This window comes from Chiloscyllium punctatum, chromosome 3 (assembly GCF_047496795.1).
Source record: "Chiloscyllium punctatum isolate Juve2018m chromosome 3, sChiPun1.3, whole genome shotgun sequence".
Taxonomy (NCBI): Eukaryota; Metazoa; Chordata; class Chondrichthyes; order Orectolobiformes; family Hemiscylliidae; genus Chiloscyllium; species Chiloscyllium punctatum.
In genome coordinates, this window is record NC_092741.1 from 117,318,107 (window position 1) to 117,339,512 (window position 21,406).

Sequence of the window (21,406 nt, forward strand, 5' to 3'; positions counted from 1 at the left end):
TGTCAGAACCTTCTAATATTAAAGACCCTGATTAGGCCCTGCCTCAGCCTTTCCCCAAGATAGATGAGACCTTTCCTGATGTGTTTACCCCCACATTTCTGTACGATCCTCATAAATCTGCTTCAGGCCCTGTCTAGTGTCATTGTTTCCTTTTTATTTCAGAGGCCAGACCATACGTGGTTCTTTAAGTGTGATCGAACCAAGGGTATTGACTAAACCAAGGTTTAGTATTAGACCCCTATGCTTCAATTCTATCCCCCTCGAAATAAAATACATTGCTTGCTTTGGTTTTTAACCCTCCTGCTAACCAGGGATGTAACTTTCGACATTTAGTGTATTCTACTCCTTGTTCCTCTATTTTACCGAAACTCTCATGTTCCAGGTAATTAATGTCCTCCCTGTTCTTCCATCCTCACATTTTATCTGATGCGACATCACTTTCCGATTATTTGTCCATCCTGCAAGTTTATTGAAGTGCTGCTGTAAGTTGTAGCAGTCCTCCTGTGGAATGACCATCCCTGTCCTCCCATTACTTTATTCCTGAGGGTCTCACCAGACCCTCTATCCGGCGATTATATAACATCAGACCCTTTGGATTACAGCTGTTTGGGGCCTCTCCATTTTTGGAATGTTTCAGCAGCTCGGAGTACTTGCTGGCATCACCCACTGTTTCTTTTTAAATGAATGATGTCAATTTTGGTCACTTCCTCTCCCCTCATGGTGGTCCAGGACAGTGATCAGGTAGGACAGTGTGTCAGTAAATGACATATCCACTCCGTTTGTCTATCTGCGTTGTTTCGGGTTTGTAATGCCAGAGGAATCCTGATTGATGGACTGATGGTTTCCTTTTCAGCATTCCGAGGATTTCCCGCATCCGACTTCACCAGCAGGAACTACCCTCCACCACGTGCAGGTACCGGGCTAATGCTGAACCGACTTTGTGTTTACCTGAGTTGCATATTACTGTGGGATCATACTGTGCAATGCTGAACTCTGCTTTTGTCACCCTCTTCCCCCACCCCAGGAGTCCACCGCCAGGAGCCAGCCATCACATTGCACAGGACGGGCAGTTTGGGTGCTAGTTTCGGTATGTTCGGTCCAGACACTATCACAACACGCTGGACAACTTGCTTCTGCTCCGTCAGAGGTTTTGTTTTCTGCTTTTCTCCTTGTTTTCCTTTCTTCTTCCTTCATCTTCCATTCCCTCAGTCTTTCTTTTGCCTCGTTCCTCTCACCTCTCACCTCTCACCTCTCACCTCTCACCTCTCACCTCTCCTCCAAATGCAGCACAATGGTCAAATGGTCATAATAAAGTCTGCGTGAGAGTGTGTGTGTCTGTGTGTGTGTGTGTGTGTGTGTCTGTGTGTCTGTGTGTGTGTCAGTGCGAGTGTCTGTCGGGTGGGGGAGTGTGTCAGTGTGAGTGTCTGTCGGGTGGGTGTGTGTGTCAGTGTGAGTGTCTGTCGGGTGGGGGAGTGTGTCAGTGTGAGTGTCTGTCGGGTGGGGGAGTGTGTCAGTGTGAGTGTCTATCGGGTGGGGGAGTGTGTCAGTGTGAGTGTCTGTCGGGTGGGGGAGTGTGTCAGTGTGAGTGTCTGTCGGGTGGGTGTGTATGTCAGTGTGAGTGTCGGGTGGGGGAGTGTGTCAGTGTGAGTGTCTGTCGGGTGTGTGTGTGTGTCAGTGTGAGTGTCTGTCGGGTGGGGGAGTGTGTCAGTGTGAGTGTCTGTCGGGTGGGTGTGTGTGTCAGTGTGAGTGTCTGTCGGGTGGGTGTGTATGTCAGTGTGAGTGTCTGTCGGGTGGGGGAGTGTGTCAGTGTGAGTGTCTATCGGGTGGGGGAGTGTGTCAGTGTGAGTGTCTGTCGGGTGGGGGAGTGTGTCAGTGTGAGTGTCTGTCGGGTGGGTGTGTACGTCAGTGTGAGTGTCTGTCGGGTGGGGGAGTGTGTCAGTGTGAGTGTCTGTCGGGTGGGTGTGTACGTCAGTGTGAGTGTCTGTCGGGTGGGTGTGTGTGTCAGTGTGAGTGTCTGTCGGGTGGGTGTGTATGTCAGTGTGAGTGTCTGTCGGGTGGGTGGGTGTCTGTATCAGTGTGAGTGTCTGTGTGTGTGTATCAGTGTGAGTGTCTGTCAGTTGTTGGGTGTGTGTGTCAGTGTGAGTGTCTGTCGGGTGGGGGAGTGTGTCAGTGTGAGTGTCTGTCGGGTGGGGGAGTGTGTCAGTGTGAGTGTCTGTCGGGTGGGGGAGTGTGTCAGTGTGAGTGTCTGTCGGGTGGGTGTGTATGTCAGTGTGAGTGTCTGTCGGGTGGGGGAGTGTGTCAGTGTGAGTGTCTGTCGGGTGGGGGAGTGTGTCAGTGTGAGTGTCTGTCGGGTGTGGGAGTGTGTCAGTGTGAGTGTCTGTCGGGTGGGGGAGTGTGTCAGTGTGAGTGTCTGTCGGGTGGGGGAGTGTGTCAGTGTGAGTGTCTGTCGGGTGGGGGAGTGTGTCAGTGTGAGTGTCTGTCGGGTGGGTGTGTATGTCAGTGTGAGTGTCTGTCAGGTGGGTGTGTATGTCAGTGTGAGTGTCTGTCGGGTGGGGGAGTGTGTCAGTGTGAGTGTCTGTCGGGTGGGTGTGTATGTCAGTGTGAGTGTCTGTCGGGTGTGGGAGTGTGTCAGTGTGAGTGTCTGTCGGGTGGGTGTGTATGTCAGTGTGAGTGTCTGTCGGGTGGGGGAGTGTGTCAGTGTGAGTGTCTGTCGGGTGGGGGAGTGTGTCAGTGTGAGTGTCTGTCGGGTGGGTGTGTATGTCAGTGTGAGTGTCTGTCGGGTGGGGGAGTGTGTCAGTGTGAGTGTCTGTCGGGTGGGTGTGTATGTCAGTGTGAGTGTCTGTCGGGTGGGTGTGTGTGTCAGTGTGAGTGTCTGTCGGGTGGGTGTGTGTGTCAGTGTGAGTGTCTGTCGGGTGGGTGTGTGTGTCAGTGTGAGTGTCTGTCGGGTGGGTGTGTATGTCAGTGTGAGTGTCTGTCGGGTGGGTGGGTGTCTGTATCAGTGTGAGTGTCTGTGTGTGTATGTGTCAGTGTGAGTGTCTGTCGGGTGTTGGGTGTGTGTGTCAGTGTGAGTGTCTGTCGGGTGTTGGGTGTGTGTGTCAGTGTGAGTGTCTGTCGGGTGGGGGAGTGTGTCAGTGTGAGTGTCTGTCGGGTGTGTGTGTGTGTCAGTGTGAGTGTCTGTCGGGTGGGGGAGTGTGTCAGTGTGAGTGTCGGTCGGGTGGGGGAGTGTGTCAGTGTGAGTGTCTGTCGGGTGGGTGTGTATGTCAGTGTGAGTGTCGGGTGGGGGAGTGTGTCAGTGTGAGTGTCTGTCGGGTGGGTGTGTGTGTCAGTGTGAGTGTCTGTCGGGTGGGGGAGTGTGTCAGTGTGAGTGTCTGTCGGGTGGGTGTGTGTGTCAGTGTGAGTGTCTGTCGGGTGGGTGTGTATGTCAGTGTGAGTGTCTGTCCGGTGGGGGAGTGTGTCAGTGTGAGTGTCTATCGGGTGGGGGAGTGTGTCAGTGTGAGTGTCTGTCGGGTGGGGGAGTGTGTCAGTGTGAGTGTCTGTCGGGTGGGTGTGTATGTCAGTGTGAGTGTCTGTCGGGTGGGGGAGTGTGTCAGTGTGAGTGTCTGTCGGGTGGGTGTGTACGTCAGTGTGAGTGTCTGTCGGGTGGGTGTGTGTGTCAGTGTGAGTGTCTGTCGGGTGGGTGTGTATGTCAGTGTGAGTGTCTGTCGGGTGGGTGGGTGTCTGTATCAGTGTGAGTGTCTGTGTGTGTGTATCAGTGTGAGTGTCTGTCGGTTGTTGGGTGTGTGTGTCAGTGTGAGTGTCTGTCGGGTGGGGGAGTGTGTCAGTGTGAGTGTCTGTCGGGTGGGGGAGTGTGTCAGTGTGAGTGTCTGTCGGGTGGGTGTGTATGTCAGTGTGAGTGTCTGTCGGGTGGGGGAGTGTGTCAGTGTGAGTGTCTGTCGGGTGGGTGTGTATGTCAGTGTGAGTGTCTGTCGGGTGGGTGTGTGTGTCAGTGTGAGTGTCTGTCGGGTGGGGGAGTGTGTCAGTGTGAGTGTCTGTCGGGTGGGTGTGTATGTCAGTGTGAGTGTCTGTCGGGTGGGTGTGTATGTCAGTGTGAGTGTCTGTCGGGTGGGGAATGTGTCAGTGTGAGTGTCTGTCGGGTGGGTGTGTATGTCAGTGTGAGTGTCTGTCGGGTGGGGGAGTGTGTCAGTGTGAGTGTCTGTCGGGTGTGGGAGTGTGTCAGTGTGAGTGTCTGTCGGGTGGGGGAGTGTGTCAGTGTGAGTGTCTGTCGGGTGGGGGAGTGTGTCAGTGTGAGTGTCTGTCGGGTGGGTGTGTATGTCAGTGTGAGTGTCTGTCGGGTGGGTGTGTATGTCAGTGTGAGTGTCTGTCGGGTGGGGGAGTGTGTCAGTGTGAGTGTCTGTCGGGTGGGTGTGTATGTCAGTGTGAGTGTCTGTCGGGTGGGTGTGTGTATGTCAGTGTGAGTGTCTGTCGGGTGGGTGTGTGTGTGTCAGTGTGAGTGTCTGTCGGGTGGGGGAGTGTGTCAGTGTGAGTGTCTGTCGGGTGTGGGAGTGTGTCAGTGTGAGTGTCTGTCGGGTGGGGGAATGTGTCAGTGTGAGTGTCTGTCGGGTGGGTGTGTATGTCAGTGTGAGTGTCTGTCGGGTGGGTGTGTGTGTCAGTGTGAGTGTCTGTCGGGTGGGTGTGTGTGTCAGTGTGAGTGTCTGTCGGGTGGGTGTGTATGTCAGTGTGAGTGTCTGTCGGGTGGGTGGGTGTCTGTATCAGTGTGAGTGTCTGTGTGTGTATGTGTCAGTGTGAGTGTCTGTCGGGTGTTGGGTGTGTGTGTCAGTGTGAGTGTCTATCGGGTGTTGGGTGTGTGTGTCAGTGTGTCTGTCGGGTGTTGGGTGTGTGTGTCAGTGTGAGTGTCTGTCGGGTGTTGGGTGTGTGTGTCAGTGTGAGTGTCTGTCGGGTGGGGGAGTGTGTTAGTGTGAGTGTGTATGGTTGTGTCAGTGTAGGGGTGGGTCAGTGTGAGTGTCTGTGTGTGTGTGTGTCAGTGTGAGTGTCTGTCGGGTGGGACAGTGTGTCAGTGTGAGTGTGTATGGTTGTGTCGGTGTAGGGGTGGGTCAGTGTGAGTGTCTGTGTGTATGTGTCAGTGTGAGTGTCTGTCAGGTTGGTGTGTGTGTCAGTGTGAGTGTGTATGGTTGTGTCGGTATAGGGGTGGGTCAGTGTGAGTGTCTGTGTGTGTGTCAGTGTGAGTGTGTATGGTTGTTTTGGTATAGGGGTGGGTCAGTGTGAGTGTGTATGGTTGTGTCGATATAGGGGTGGGTCAGTGTGAGTGTGTATGGTTGTGTCGGTATAGGGGTGGGTCAGTGTGAGTGTGTATGGTTGTGTCGGTATAGGGGTGGGTCAGTGTGAGTGTCTGTCGGATGGGAGAGTGTGTCAGTGTGAGTGTCTGGTTTCACAAGACACAGGGTATGGCCAAGGTCTGAGTGATTCCTTCAGCAAGCCAATGTTCCAGCTGCTATTCTCCTTGCTGAGTGCACCTTGACCTTTTGGCAGGGACCTCCGACAGCTACTGCATCTCACACCATAGGGTCATTGATCACTGGGGCTGGACAGGCCATTCACCAGGGAATGCCAATCATTCTCAAACTGACTACATTGCAACATTAAATATATTGGTTATAAAACATTTTGGGAGGGTGTGAAAAGCACTATAAAAAGACAAGTCTCTCTTTTTCTTATAAAATTTCCACATTGTCACCATATTTCTTCCAAAACTTCATTCACTAATTGCAGGCTAGTTGTACATTGTAAAAGGTAAAGGCACCATAATCCCAGAGGACTACAGGGCTGCTCTCACTAGAGAGATCGAGAGAGAGGGAGACAAACTGGTGGTGGTTTAACCTGAGGGTGTCTATGCCTTAGGTGAGGGGAGAGACTGAGAAGGAGAGTCCTTCATGTTAACCTCAGCCAATGCAGGAATTGAAATTGTGCGATCGGTGTCACCCTATGTTGCAAACCAACATGAGGGGGCAGGTTAGCTGAGACATTGTCAGGACACATGAGATGGAGCAGATAAAACAGAGATTACTATTACTGAGAAAATAACAAGATTTTAAAAATGTTTGTTTGATCAGAATCCTGCTTAACTCTTACCAACTGTATTTGAATGTAATTGTCGTAGTTTTGCAAATTGTGGATTATTGTGTATGAGATGCAAAACAAATCGATTCCAGTTCAGTGAGTTGTTTCATTATAACTGCAATGGGAGCCTCCTACTTCCATGAGTTTTCCCACAAGTTTGTGTTTTAACTGACTGTAGGGTGGCAAGGGCAAGGAGGACCGGGCAGCTTGTTCTGGGGGAGACGTTGGCCTCAAATGTTTCGTGGTTCCTATTGTGACTTGGCCAACAGCAGAAGGATGCAGTTTCAACCACTGACACTTTTCTGTATTTGCAACAGCTAACGGTGAGCTCGTGACTGACCCTGTATACGCCTGGACAGACACCGAGACCAATAACAAACCAGGTCAGGCACGCATGCAGCATGTGAACTGTCTCCCCTCCCCTGCACACGATATGGGGAGGGAGGGGAACCACTGAGAGAGGCTGAAATTCCCAGTAGTTCCCAAATTCCCACCTGAGATACGGCATGGGAACACAGGATATCACACCAAATCCCAGGCTCTAATTCAGACATCACAGAGTGAGCCCATTCAGCCCATTAAGACTGCTCCAGCCCAATGATATGGCTATCCAATTCCTTCCAAGCTGTAAAAACCTCCTCTTCAGGTATTTATCTAATACCCTTTTGAACATTATTACAGAGTTTGCTCCCTTCACCGTTTCGAGGTAAGGCATTCCAGATCCCAACAATTCCGTATAAAATGACTTCTCTGCTTCTCCCTCTGGTTCTTTTATTAATGATCTCCTGTTGCTTTGCTCTACATAGACCCTATAACAGCTGCCCAGCCTTCCCTGAAGTGAGGAGAGCAATCCCACCTTCTCCAATCCCTCAGCTCCGGTACGATTCCAGTTAATGGGTCCATTTTGTTCTTGGGCATGTCCCACTGATTTCCAGGTGTTGTCGGATAGTGTCCCTTCATCTCCACGCTGGTTGGCTGTTCAGTCCCAGTGTGTAGGATGTGGGAGGCATATGCCAATCTGCACAGAATGGGGCTGCCTAACCCTCACACTCATAGAGTTGCAGAATCATAGAGATGTACAGCACGGAAACAGACCCTTCGGTCCCAACCCGTCCATACTGACCAGATATCCCAACCCAATCCAGTCCCCCTGCCATGGTTTGTGCAATCACTGCTGCTTTTAAATTGAGCTTCTGCTCCCTAGGTTACAACTCCAAGCCTGGATTATTGGACTACGGGAAATGGGTTCTCAGCCATGGGGAAAGCAGTGAGTACATTTGGTCTTACCTTTCTTTTAGACTTTTTTCACTTATTCATTTGTGGGATGTGGCATTGTTGTCTGGGCCAGTATTTATCGCCCGTCTGTAGTGGCCCTTTGAGAAGTTGTGGTGAGCTGCCGCAGTCCTCCTGCTGTGGGTTGATCCATTAAGGAGGGAATTCCAGGATTTTGTCCCAGTGACAATGATATATTTCCAAGTCAAGAAGGTGATTGGCTTGGAGGGAAACTTGAAGGTGGTGGTGTTCCCATGTCATTGCTGACCTTGTCCTTCTAGATGGAAGCGGCTGTGGGTTTGGAAGGTGCTGTCTGAGGATCTTTGGTGAATTTCTACCGTGCATCTTGTAGCTAGTACTGAGTGCTGCTACTGAGCGTCAGTGGTGGGGGGTGTGGATGCTTATGGGTGTGATGCCAATCAAGTGGGCTGCTTTGTCCTGGATTGAGTGTCATTGAGTGTCATTGGGACTTGAGTGTCATTGGGACTGCATCTGCCCAGGCAAGTGGGGAGTATCCCATCACCCTCCTGACTTGTGCCTTGTAGCTGGTGGACAGGCTTTGGGGAGGCAGGAGGTGAGTTACTCAGTGCAGTATTCCTAGCTTCTGACCTGCTCTTGTAGCCACTGTATTCATGTGGCGAGTCCAGTTGAGTTTCTGGCCAATGATAAACCCCAGGATATTGGCAGTGGGAAATTGAATGATGGTAACCCCATTGAATGTCATTGGGCGGTGGTTAGATTCTAGATACAGTTATTAACGAGAGCCAATACTTACCTTGGAGCAGGGAGAGGTGAATGGGCCACACTGCGTACCTTGCTCCTTTTACTTGACTGGGAAGAGAGGGAGAGTGCAACCACTCTGCATGTAGCTGACACATTGCATGTACAAGCAGGATTTTGACACTGAAGTTTTAGGTTATCACCTAATGGAGACTCTCACAGGTTTGGTACATGGTGACCTTCGACAGGTATTTGAGATAAAGGCACATTGCTCAGTGCCTTTTCCCACCTACACATTGATATAGTGTTGAAATCCTGAAGGACAATTCACCAGGAGATACATCTCCAGGCAGCGCAACTCAGGGAGTAGACTTTGATCTGGTCGTTTGACCTTTGATTTGCCTGCCTTAGGCTGATGAATTTGGTATTGCTCTCCTCATAAAAATGTGAGGATCACAATCTGCTCCCAGAAACAGTTAGTGTTTATTCGTTCAATTCCAAAGTGGGACAATTGTATTTCCTCCACATTTTGAGAATGGAGCATGTGAGTGAGCTGTTGAATCAGATGCAGAGAAGACATTTCTGCTTGTGGAAACGAAGGCCTATGGATCCTAAATACGAGATAATCACAAACAAATCTGATAGTCTTAGGAGTAAGGAGACTGTGGAACTTTCGACCACACAGCAGTACATTGAAGGGAAATGTGTGAGGGAGGAAAGGATATTCAGAGAGTGTGTGATGAAGTAATGTGGGAGGAGACCGAGGTGAATTATAAATACTGAATGGGCAGAGTGGCCAGCACTTGCCTGTGCTGGAAAGTCTGTAATTCTATGTCATTTGAAACTTAGAGTATGACCCTTTTTTTACCTCAGTGCCCCTGTGGGTCACACATTGGCAGAGAGGGATCACTGATTAATCAACAATTTTGCATCATTATATCATGTGACTAGCCGAACAATAGCAGGCAAAGTGGATGGACATTGATAATTTGTGTTGGTCTGGTAATCCCTGTGCTGTGATCATTGGCAGGTCACAGAGCCCAGGATCCCGGTTTGTGGAAGTTGGACTCTTTAGCCCCTGGTAAGTGACTCTGTCTTTCAGGAGTTAGGCTCTGTGTGTGTGTGTGTGTGTGAGAGTGTGTGTGTGTGTGTGTGTGTGTGTGTGTGTGAGAGAGAGAGTGTGTGTGTGTGTGTGTGTGTGTGTGTGTGAGTGTTTGTGTGTGTGTGAGAGTGTGTGTGTGTGTGTGTGTGTATGTGACCTGGAATGTTGTGAAATGTAGTTAGGCTTCAAACTGGGAACAGAGATCCTGAAACTTTGTCCAAATAAGTTTAATATAGTTTATGCAACTTATGGACATTAAAGTTACAAATAAACATTTCCCTTTTGTTTTTGAAGGTCAAAGCCATGAGCAGAGAGGGAGCCAACTGTGGGGATCTAGCCCAGAATCATTCAAGACACAAAGTATGGAAATTTAATTCTATTTAATCAGTTGCCAGGCAGTTCTGGCTCTCTCCTGGTTTTTGTAAAACTGGAGCAGGACAATAGATCCCCTGAATAGCAGTGAAACTACAAAATAGAAAGGAGTATTCAGTCCAAACGCCTCTGCTATTGGACAGCACGTCTTCATCTGGCAGGGGTTATTGTATTGAATGAGAATGGATATAGTTCAAGCCCCTGATGGTTTTATTTGTTATAGACTTCCCTGAGTCTCCATTGTTTTGGGTTGAAGTCTTACTTGGCCCAGACCTTTCTGAGGGTTTTCTGCAGCACAAGCTCATTAATGCAGTGAGAGTGGGAGCCACATTGTATTTTCCCCAGACACAGGGCATGAGTCCATTGCTGGTGAATAATCACAGCTCATTTCCTTTTTCAAGGACTTGACTTGAAACTCAAGATTTGTTTTCTTGCTCTCTCGTCTAGGTCAGAACACAGATGAAACAGAGATAAATTTTTGGAAACCTGACTTTGACAGAGAGGGTGAGTTTAACTTTGAGCATGTGATTCTGATGTGACCTAAGGACAATTCAGCCCCTTGAGCCTGTTCCACCATTTGATCTGATCAAAGCTGAGCTCATCTCAGCTTCAACCCCACATTCCTGCCTGCTCTCCGTAACCTTTTCACCCATTAATGATTAAAACTCTATCTGGGTCCAAGCATCCACTCTCTGGGTAATGAATTTCACAGATTCACGACCCTTTAAAAGAAGTAATTTCTCCTCATTTCAGTTTTAAATCAGTTGCCCCTTATCCGAAATCTTATCCGAAATCTCTGACGTCTCCTTTGTCAATTCCTTTTAGCATCGTGTATACCTCAAATGATCGCTCCTCTCATTTATTCTAAACTCCAGCTGGTATAGACCTAAATTGCCACACTACGCAGCTGCAGTGTAGTTAAACTATACGAATTAAGTGATGGAACTGGTGGTTACGTAACTGGCCTAGTAATCGGAAAATGGCCAAGCTAATATGCTGGACTTGTGTGTTCAAATCTCACCAGGGCAGGTGGTGAAGTTTCTGTTTGATAAAGTCCATATTTAAGATGTACCTTACCTCTAATCTCACAGGGTCTGCACTAGCACATGTGCGTTGCTGAGTTGAAACTTTCTGTCTTACAAATGAGTGAAGGAGCAATCAACCTGACCAGCAAGTACTCTTTCACTGCATGACTGTCTACTACTCTGTAGTATCATTCTGTCAGTGACTCCATGAAGGCTAAATCCAACATTAAGTTTGCAGATATGGAAGATGATCAGACAGAAGCAAAATTTATAGTAAAAGTCAAATGATACAATTAATATCAAAACAATCATGATCAAATAAACAGTTTAAGGACCTTGTTCAGAATAGCATCCACTCAGCCATATTCTAATTAAGTAGGTAATTATTGGATATTTCTCTTATCTTTTGTGACTGAATGTTGGCTTAAATTAAGATTACAAGTACAATGTAAAGACTTTACATACATCATTAATACATTAGAACTTCAAAACTAACTTTCTTCACCTGATAGGCTTAAATAATTCTGATTGTCTTGAAAAGACAAGATTTAGATTATTTTGGCCTATACTTAAGTAGGAGTGAGGATAAACCAAAAGCAAGAGTTTGTGTTCTATTCCATTAAGATGTCTGGGGAGGCCTCGTTAATTGTCACTAGACTAGTAATCTAGAACCTCAGTCTAATGTTCTAGGGACATGGGTTCAAATCCCACCAGGACAAATGATGAAATTTCAATTTACTAACAATCTGGATTTATAAAACTGGCCCTATTGGTGACTGTGTAACCACTGTCGATTGTTGTTCAAACCCACCTGGTTCACTAATGTCTGTCAGAGAAGGAAACCTGCCAACCTGACCTGGTCTGGCCTGCATGTGACTCCAGACCCAGGGCAATGTGGCTTACTCTTTACTGCCCTCTGGGCATTTGGAGATAGGCATCAACTGCTCCTTTAACCACTGTCACCCACATCCCATGAATTAACTTTAAAGAAGGTTCATGATTTATACAATGTGGGAAACCCTGGGTGTTCCTGACGGTCTGGATGAGCCTGGGACCAGGAAGTGCCTTTGGCTGGAGCTCTGGGTTTTGAAGCCTGAGCAGCAGCTCAGCAGAGATTTGTTAGTGTGGGGACTTCTGTGGTGATAGAGGTGACTCCAGGACAGCACGCCTCCCGAGTGCCACAGTCAAGAATGTCTTGGAAGGTGAACAGCCAGAGGTCGTGGTCCATGTTGGGACCAATGATGTAGGAAGAAACAGAAATGACAGGGGAGAAAGAGATCCTGCAACCAGACTTTAGGGAACTACAGGTAGATAGGAAATTGAAAAGCTGGATTTCCCAGGTAGAGATTTCTGGATCATTTCGAGTGCCACTCAATAGTGAACGTAGGGAAAGACGGATAGTGTGGATGAATGCTTGGCTGGAGAAATGGTGCGGGGGAAGGGCTTTCGATTTCTGAGGCATTAGGACCATTTCTGGGGGATGTGGGACCTGTATTTATGGAATGGGACCAATATCCTCATGATGTTCGCTAATACTGTTTGGGTGAGTAAAATTTCAATTGGCAGAGGGACAGGATCCTAATAATTAGTTGGAAATTAAAATGCAAGTAGCTAAGTCTGGAAGGCAGAGAAAACGGATAAGAAAGGAATGAGTTTAGCAAGAGTAAATAGAACACATGTTAATGCGATGGGCCTGAGGAATAAGACAGATGAGCTGAGAGCATAGAGACACAGCTGGGAGTGCAATATCACAGCTATGAGTGAGACAGCTCAAACGTGGGCAGGATGAGCAACTCAATATTTGTGGTATATTAGGGTGAGATAGAGGGGTTATGAACAAGGAGTGGGATTGCAATATTGATCAAGGAATCAATTATAGCAGTGAAAGGGATGACATTCAGGAAGGATCATTAAATGAGGCCAGTTCAGTAGAAGTAAAAAAATATAAAAGGGGTAAACGCACTGTAGGGTTGTGTACTGTAGACGTAAACGCACTGTAGGGTTGTGTACTGTAGAGTTAAGTGCACTGTTGGGTTGTGTACTGTAGGGGTAAACGTACTGTTGGGTTGTGTACTGTAGGGGTAAGCGCACTGTTGGGTTGTGTACTGTAGGGGTAAGTGCACTGTTGGGTTGTGTACTGTAGGGGTAAGCGCACTGTTGGGTTGTGTACTGTAGGGGTAAGTGCACTGTTGGGTTGCGTACTGTAGGGGTAAGCACACTGTTGGGTTGTGTACTATAGGGGTAAGCGCACTGTTGGGTTGTGTACTGTAGGGGTAAGTGCACTGTTGGGTTTTGTACTGTAGGGGTAAGCGCACTGTTGGGTTGTGTACTGTAGAGGTAAGCGCACTGTTGGGTTCTGTACTATAGGGGTAAGTGCACTGTTGGGTTGTGTACTGTAGAGGTAAGTGCACTGTTGGGTTGTGTACTGTAGGGGTAAGCACACTGTTGGGTTGTGTACTGTAGGGGTAAGTGCACTGTTGGGGTGTGTATTGTAGGGGTAAGTGCACTGTTGGGTTGTGTACTGTAGGGGTAAATGCACTGTTGGGTTGTGTACTGTAGGGGTAAACACACTGTTGGGTTGTGTACTGTAGGGGTAAATGCACTGTTGGGTTGTGTACTGTAGGGGTAAGCTCACTGTTGGGTTGTGTACTGTAGGGGTAAGTGCACTGTTGGGTTGTGTACTGTAGGGGTAAACGTACTGTTGGGTTGTGTACTGTAGGGGTAAGCGCACTGTTGGGTTGTGTACTGTAGGGGTAAGCTCACTGTTGGGTTGTGTACTGTAAGGGTAAGCTCACTGTTGGGTTGTGTACTGTAGGGGTAAGCTCACTGTTGGGTTGTGTACTGTAGGGGTAAGCTCACTGTTGGGTTGTGTACTGTAGGGGTAAACGCACTGTTGGGTTGTGTACTGTAGGGGTAAACGCACTGTTGGGTTGTGTACTGTAGGGGTAAGCGCACTGTTGGGTTGTGTACTGTAGGGGTAAGCTCACTGTTGGGTTGTGTACTGTAGGGGTAAGCGCACTGTTGGGTTGTGTACTGTAGGGGTAAGCGTACTGTTGGGTTGTGTACTGTAGTGGTAAGCGCACTGTTGGGTTGCGTACTGTAGGGGTAAGCGTACTGTTGGGTTGTGTACTGTAGGGGTAAACACACTGTTGGGTTGTGTACTGTAGGGGGATCCACACTGTTGGGTTGTGTACTGTAGGGGGATCCACACTGTTGGGTTGTGTACTGTAGTGGTAAGCGCACTGTTGGGTTGTGTACTGTAGGGGTAAGCGCACTGTTAGGTTGTGTACTGTAGGGGGATCCACACTGTCGGGTTGTGTACTGTAGTGGTAAGCGCACTGTTGGGTTGTGTACTGTAGGGGTAAACACACTGTTGGGTTGTGTACAATCAGGGTAAACACATTGTTGGGTTCTGTACTATAGGGGTAAATGCACTTTTTTGCGTACTATAGGGATAAGCGTATTGTTGAGTTGTGTACTATAGGGGTAAGTGCAATGTTGAGTTGTGTACTGTAGGGGTAAATGCACATTTGGGTTCTGTACTATATGGGTAAGCGCACTGTTGGGTTGTGTACTATAGGGGTAAATGCACTTTTAGCTTGTGTACTGTAGGGGTACACGCACTGTTGGGTTGTGTACTGTAGGGGTAAACGCACTGTTGGGGTGTGTACTGTAGGGGTAAATGCACATTTGGGTTCTGTACTATATGGGTAAGCGCACTGTTGGGTTGTGTACTATAGGGGTAAATGCACTTTTAGCTTGTGTACTGTAGGGGTACACGCACTGTTGGGTTGTGTACTGTAGGGGTAAACGCACTGTTGGGGTGTGTACTGTAGGGGTAAATGCACTGTTAGGGTGTGTACTGTAGGGGTAAGCACACTGTTGGGATGTGTACTGTAGGGGCAAACGCACTGTTGAGTTGTGTACTACAGGGGTAAACACACTGTTGTGGTGTGTACTGTAGTGTAAATGCACTGTTGGGGTGTGTACAGTAGGGGCAAGCACACTGTTGGGGTGTGTACTGTAGGGGTAAATGCACTGTTGGGTTGTGTACTACAGGGGTAAACACATTGTTGGGGTGTGTACTGTAGAGGTAAATGCACTTTTGGGTTGTGTACTACAGGGGTAAATGCACTGTTGGGTTGTGTACTGTAGAGGTAAATGCACTTTTGGGTTGTGTACTACAGGGGTAAACGCACGGTTGGGTTGTGTATTATAGGGGTAAATGCGCTTTTGTGTTGAGTACTGTAGGAGTAAGCTCATTGTTGGTTTGTGTACTGTAGGGGTAAATGCACTTTTGGCTTTGTACTATAGGGATAAACGCACTGTGGAGTTGTGTACTGTAGGGGTAAATGCACTTTTGGATTGTGTACTATAGGGGTAAGTGCATTGTTGGTTTGTGTACTGTAGGGGTAAATGCACTTTTGGCTTTGTACTATAGGGATAAACGCACTGTGGAGTTGTGTACTGTAGGGGTAAATGCACTTTTGGATTGTGTACTATAGGGGTAAGTGCATTGTTGGTTTGTGTACTGTAGGGGGAACCACACTGTTGGGTTGTATACTGTAGGGGGATCCACAATGTTGGGGTGTGTACTGTAGGGGTAAATGCACTGTCGGGTTGTGTACAGTAGGGGTAAGCGCACTGTTGGGTTGTGTACAGTCAGGGTAAACACACCGTTGGGTTGCGTACTGTAGGGGTAAATGCACTTTTGGGTTGTGTACTACAGGGGTAAACACACTGTTGGGTTGTGTACAATCGGGTAAACGCACTGTTGGGTTGTGTACTATAGGGGTAAATGCACTTTTGGGTTGCGTACTATAGGGATAAGAGCGCATTGTTGAGTTGTGTACTATAGGGGTAAATGCATTTAGTGTTGTGTACTATAGGGGTAAACGCACTGTTGGGTTGGGTACTGTAAGGGGAACCACACTGTTGGGGTGTGTACTGTAGGGGGAACCACACTATTGGGGTGTGTACTGTAGGGGTAAACGCACTGTCGGGTTGTGTACTGTAGGGGTAAACACACTGTTGGGGTGTGTACTGTAGGGGGAACCACACTGTTGAGGTGTGTACTGTAGGGGTAAATGCACTGTTAGGTTGTTTACTATAGGGGGAACCACACTGTTGGGGTGTGTACTGTAGGGATAAACGCACTGTTGGGTTGTGTACTACGGGGTAAGCACACTTTTTGGTAGTGTACATTAGGGGAAAGCACACTGTTGGGGAGTGTACTGTAGGGGAAATTGCACTTTTGGTTGTGTACTACAGGGATAAACACACTGTTGGGTTGTGTACAATCAGGGTAAACGCACTGTTGGGTTGTGTACTATAGGGGTAAATGCACTTTTGGGTTGCGTACTATAGGGATAAGCGCATTGTTGAGTTGTGTACTATAGGGGTAAATGCATTTAGTGTTGTGTACTATAGGGGTAAATGCATTTAGTGTTGTGTACTATAGGGGTAAACGCACTGTTGAGTTGTGCACTGTAGGGGTAAGTGCACTGTTCAATTGTGTACTGTAGAGGTAAGCACACTTTTGAGTTGTGTACAGTAGGGGCAAGCACACTGTTGGGGAGTGTACTGTAGGGGTAAATGCACTTTTGGGTTGTGTACTATAGGGGTAAATACACTGTTGGGTTGTGTATTATAGGGGTAAATGCATTTTTGTGTTGTGTACTGTCGGTGTAAGTGCACTGTTGGGTTGTGTACAGTAGGGGTAAACACACTGTTGAGTTGTGTAGTATAGGGGTAACCACACTGTTGGGGTGTGTACGTAGGGGTATGCGCAATGTTGGGTTGTGTATTGTAGGGGTAAGCACACTGTTGGGTTGTGTACTGTAGGGGTAAGCGCACTGTCGGGTTGTGTACTGTCGGGGTAAGTGCATTGATGGGTTGTGTACTGTAGGGTTAAACGCACGTTGGGGAGTGTACTGTAGTGGTAAATGCACTTTTGGATTGTGTATTACAGGGGTAAACGCACTGTTGGGTTGTGTACTGTAGGGGTAAACGCACTGTTGGTTTGTGTACTGTAGGGGTAAATGCACTGTTGGGGTGTGTACTATAGGGGTAAGCGCACTGTTGGGTTGTGTACTATAGGGGTAAGCGCACTGTTGGGTTGTGTACTGTAGGGGTAAACGCACTGTTGGGTTGTGTATTTTAGGGGTAAATGCACTGTTGGGTTGTGTATTTTAGGGGTAAATGCACTGTTGGGTTGTGTTCTGTAGGGGGAGCCACACTGTTGGGTTGTGTACAATCGGGGTAAACGCACTGTTGGTTTGTGTACTATATGGGTAAATGCACTTTTGGGTTGCGTACTATAGGGATAAGCGCATTGTTGAGTTGTGTACTATTGAGGTAAGCGCAATGTTGAGTTGTGTACTGCAGAGGTAAATGCATTTTGTGTTGTGTACTGTAGGGGTAAACGACTGTTGGGATTTGTACTGTAGGAGGAACCACACTGTTGAGGTGTGTACTGTAGGGGTAAACGCACTGTTAGGTTGTGTACTGTAGGGGGAACCACACTGTTGGGGTGTGTACTGTAGTGTAAACGCACTGGTGGGTTGTGTACAGTAGGGGCAAGCACACTGTTGGGTTGTGTACTGTAGAGGTAAGCGCAATGTTGAGTTGTGTACTGTAGGGGTATGCGTACTGTTGAGTTGTGTACTATAGGGGCAAGCACACTGTTGGGGTGTGTACTGTAGTGTAAACGCACTGTTGGGTTGTGTACTGTAGGGGTAAGCGCACTGTTGGGTTGTGTACTGTAGGGTTAAACGCTCTATTGGGGTGTGTACTTTAGGGGTAAACGCACTGTTGGGTTGTGTACTGTAGGGTTAAAAGCACTGTAGGAGTAAATGCACTTTTGGGTTGCATACTATAGCGGTAAGCGCAATGTTGGGTTGTGTACTGTAGGGGTAAACGCACTGTTGGGTTGTGTACTGTAGGTGTAAACGCACTGTGGGTTGTGTACTGTAGGGTTAAATGCTCTGTTGAGGTGTGTACTCTAGGGGTAAACACTGTTGGGTTGTGTACTGTAGGGGTAAAAACACTGTAGGAGTTAATGCACTTTTGGGTTGCCTACTGGAGGGATAAGTGTATTGTTGAGTTGTGTACTATAGGGGTAAGCGCAATGTTGTGTTGTGTCCTGTAGGGGTAAATGCATTTAGTGTTGTGTACTATAGGGGTAAACGCACTGTTGAGTTGTGTACTATAGGGGTAAATGAACTGTTGGATTGTGTACTGTACGGTTAAACACACTGTTGGGTTATGTACTGAAGGGGTAAGCGCACTGTTGGATTATGTACTATGCGGGCAAGCGCAGTGTTGGCGTGTGTACTGTAGGGGTAAACGCACTGTGGGGTTGTATAGTGTAGGGGTAAGTGCACTGTTGGGTTGTGTACTGTAGGGGTAAGTGCACTGTTGGGTTTGCACTGTAGGGGTATGTGCACTATTGTGTTGTGTACTGTAGGGATAAGTGCATTGTTGTGTTGTGTACTGTACGAGTAAACGCACTCTTGGGGTGTGTACTGTAAGGGTAAATGCACTGTTGAGTTGTGTACTGTAGGGGTAAACACACTGTTGGTTTGTGTACAATAGGGGAAAACACACTGTTGGGTTGTGTACAGTCTGGGTAAATGCACTGTTGGGTTGTGTACAGTCAGGGTAAACGCACTGTTGGGTTGTGTACAGTCTGGGTAAATGCACTGTTGGGTTGTATACTTTATGGGTAAACTCACTAAAGGGTTGTGTACAGTCGGGGTAAACGCACTGTTGGGTTGTGTACAGTTCGGGTAAACGCACTGTTGGGTTGTGTACAGTCAGGGTAAACGCACTGTTGGGTTGTGTACAGTTGGGGTAAATGCACTGTTGGGTTGTGTACAGTCAGGGTAAATGCACTGTTGGGTTGTATACAGTTGGGGTAAATGCACTGTTGGGTTGTGTACAATTGGGGTAAATGCACTGTTGGGTTGTGTACAGTCTGGGTAAATGCACTGTTGGGTTGTGTACAGTTGGGGTAAATGCACTGTTGGGTTGTGTACAGTTGGGGTAAACGCACTGTTGGGTTGTGTACAGTTGGGGTAAACGCACTGTTGGGTTGTGTACAGTTGGGGTAAACGCACTGTTGGGTTGTGTACAGTTGGGGTAAATGCACTGTTGGGTTGTGTACAGTTGGGGTAAATGCACTGTTGGGTTGTGTACAGTCGGGGTAAATGCACTGTTGGGTTGTGTACAGTTGGGGTAAACGCACTGTTGGGTTGTGTACAGTCTGGGTAAATGCACTGTTGGGTTGTGTACAGTTGGGGTAAATGCACTGTTGGGTTGTGTACAGTCGTGGTAAATGCACTGTTGAGTTGTGTACAGTCAGGGTAAATGCACTGTTGAGTTGTGTACAGTCGGGGTAAACGCACTGTTGGGTTGTGTACAGTCGGGGTAAATGCACTGTTGGGTTGTGTACAGTTGGGGTAAACGCACTGTTGGGTTGTGTACAGTCGGGGTAAATGCACTGTTGGGTTGTGTACAGTCGGGGTAAATGCACTGTTGGGTTGTGTACAGTTGGGGTAAATGCACTGTTGGGTTGTGTACAGTTGGGGTAAATGCACTGTTGGGTTGTGTACAGTCGGGGTAAACGCACTGTTGGGTTGTGTACAGTCGGGGTAAATGCACTGTTGGGTTGTGTACAGTTGGGGTAAACGCACTGTTGGGTTGTGTACAGTCGGGGTAAATGCACTGTTGGGTTGTGTACAGTTGGGGTAAATGCACTGTTGGGTTGTATACAGTTGGGGTAAACGCACTGTTGGGTTGTGTACTGTAGGGATAAACGCACTGTTGGGTTGTGTACAGTCGGGGTAAATGCACTGTTGGGTTGTATACAGTCGGGGTAAATGCACTGTTGGGTTGTGTACAGTCGGGGTAAATGCACTGTTGGGTTGTGTACAGTTGGGGTAAATGCACTGTTGGGTTGTGTACAGTTGGGGTAAATGCACTGTTGGGTTGTGTACAGTTGGGGTAAATGCACTGTTGGGTTGTGTACAGTCGGGGTAAATGCACTGTTGGGTTGTGTACAGTTGTGGTAAACGCACTGTTGGGTTGTGTACAGTCGGGGTAAATGCACTGTTGGGTTGTGTACAGTTGGGGTAAACGCACTGTTGGGTTGTGTACAGTTGGGGTAAATGCACTGTTGGGTTGTGTACAGTCGGGGTAAACGCACTGTTGGGTTGTGTACAGTCGGGGTAAACGCACTGTTGGGTTGTGTACAGTCGGGGTAAATGCACTGTTGGGTTGTGTACAGTTGGGGTAAATGCACTGTTGGGTTGTGTACAGTCGGGGTAAATGCACTGTTGGGTTGTGTACAGTCAGGGTAAACACGATGTTGAGTTGTGTACTGTAGGGATAAACGCACTGTTGGGTTGTGTACAGTCGGGGTAAACGCACTGTTGAATTGTGTACTGTAGGGGAAAACACACTGTTGGGTTGTGTACAGTCTGGGTAAATGCACTGTTGGGTTGTGTACTGTAGGTGTAAATGCACTGTTGGTTTGTGTACTGTAGGGGTAAGCACTTTGTTGGGGTGTGTACTGTAGGGGAATGTGCACTGTTGAGTTTTGTACTGTTGGGGTAAACGCACTGTTGGGTTGTGTACTGTCGGGGTAAGTGCACTGTCGGGTTGTGTACTATCGGGATAAATGCAATGTTAGGTGTGTACTGTAGGGGTGAGCGCACTGTTGGGTGTGTACTGTAGGGGTGAGCGCACTGTTAGGTGTGTATTGTAGGGGTGAGCACACTGTTGGGTGTGTACTGTAGGGGTGAGCACACTGTTGGGTGTGTACTGTAGGGGTGAGCACACTGTTGGGTGTGTACTGTAGGGGTGAGCGCACTGTTGGGTGTGTACTGTAGGGGTGAGTGCACTGTTAGGTGTGTACTGTGGGGTGAGCACACTGTTGGGTGTGTACTGTAGGGGTGAGCGCACTGTTGGGTTTGTAGTGTAGGGGTGAGCACACTGTTGGGTGTGTACTGTAGGGGTGAGCACACTGTTGGGTGTGTACTGAAGGGGTGAGCACACTGTTGGGTGTGTACTGTAGGGGTGAGCACACTGTTGGGTTTGTAGTGTAGGGGTGAGCACACTGTTGGGTGTGTACTGTAGGGGTGAGCACACTGTTGGGTGTGTACTGTAGGGGTGAGGGCACTGTTGGGTGTGTACTGTAGGGGTGAGCGCACTGTTGGGTGTGTACTGTAGGGGTGAGTGCACTGTTGGGTGTGTATTGTAGGGGTGAGTGCACTGTTGGGTGTGTACTGTAGGGGTGAGCACACTGTTGGGTGTGTACTGTAGGCCAGAGAGAACGGTCAGAGTGAGGTGGATGTTCAAGTATGTAATCAACTTTCAGGGAAATGGGAGAATGGTAAGGCAGTATTTATAGCTGATGTCACTAACCAATTATTAAATGGGATAGCTCTAGTGTGCAAGGAAAGGAGTGAGTAAAATTGTTCGATTGCATCCAGGGGATTTTTAAACAAGTACATAGGAAACCCAATAAAGGAGGTAGCCGATCTCAACTGAATATTCAGAATTGAGCCCAGGCAGGTGTAAGGTTTATCAACAGGGGAGCGTTTTGGATGTAGTGACCATCACTTGATTACATTTCGGATAGTAATGGAAAAAGACAAAGTTAAGGCCTAGTAGGAAAAGTTCTAGACTGGGGGAAGTTAATTTTACTAAGATAATATGATTTGTATGGAAGGCATGGGCATAGTCCTAGATGAATAACACAGATACAGACAACAGGATGGCGGAACGTGAAATATTA

The 21,406-nt window shown here is 47.9% G+C and overlaps 1 protein-coding gene across 2 annotated transcripts in view; it reads left to right on the plus strand.

The window, feature by feature from the left end:
* The window catches only part of vit (vitrin), a 66,943-nt gene that overhangs the window by 25,979 nt on the left and 19,558 nt on the right, over positions 1-21,406 (plus strand). For both annotated transcript variants that reach the window (XM_072559103.1, XM_072559113.1), the window contains exons 8-14: positions 854-913; positions 1,025-1,087; positions 6,432-6,497; positions 7,319-7,381; positions 9,137-9,187; positions 9,503-9,568; positions 10,028-10,084. In XM_072559103.1, the coding sequence (XP_072415204.1) occupies positions 854-913; positions 1,025-1,087; positions 6,432-6,497; positions 7,319-7,381; positions 9,137-9,187; positions 9,503-9,568; positions 10,028-10,084 (426 nt within the window). The remainder of the gene's footprint in view (positions 1-853; positions 914-1,024; positions 1,088-6,431; positions 6,498-7,318; positions 7,382-9,136; positions 9,188-9,502; positions 9,569-10,027; positions 10,085-21,406) is intronic.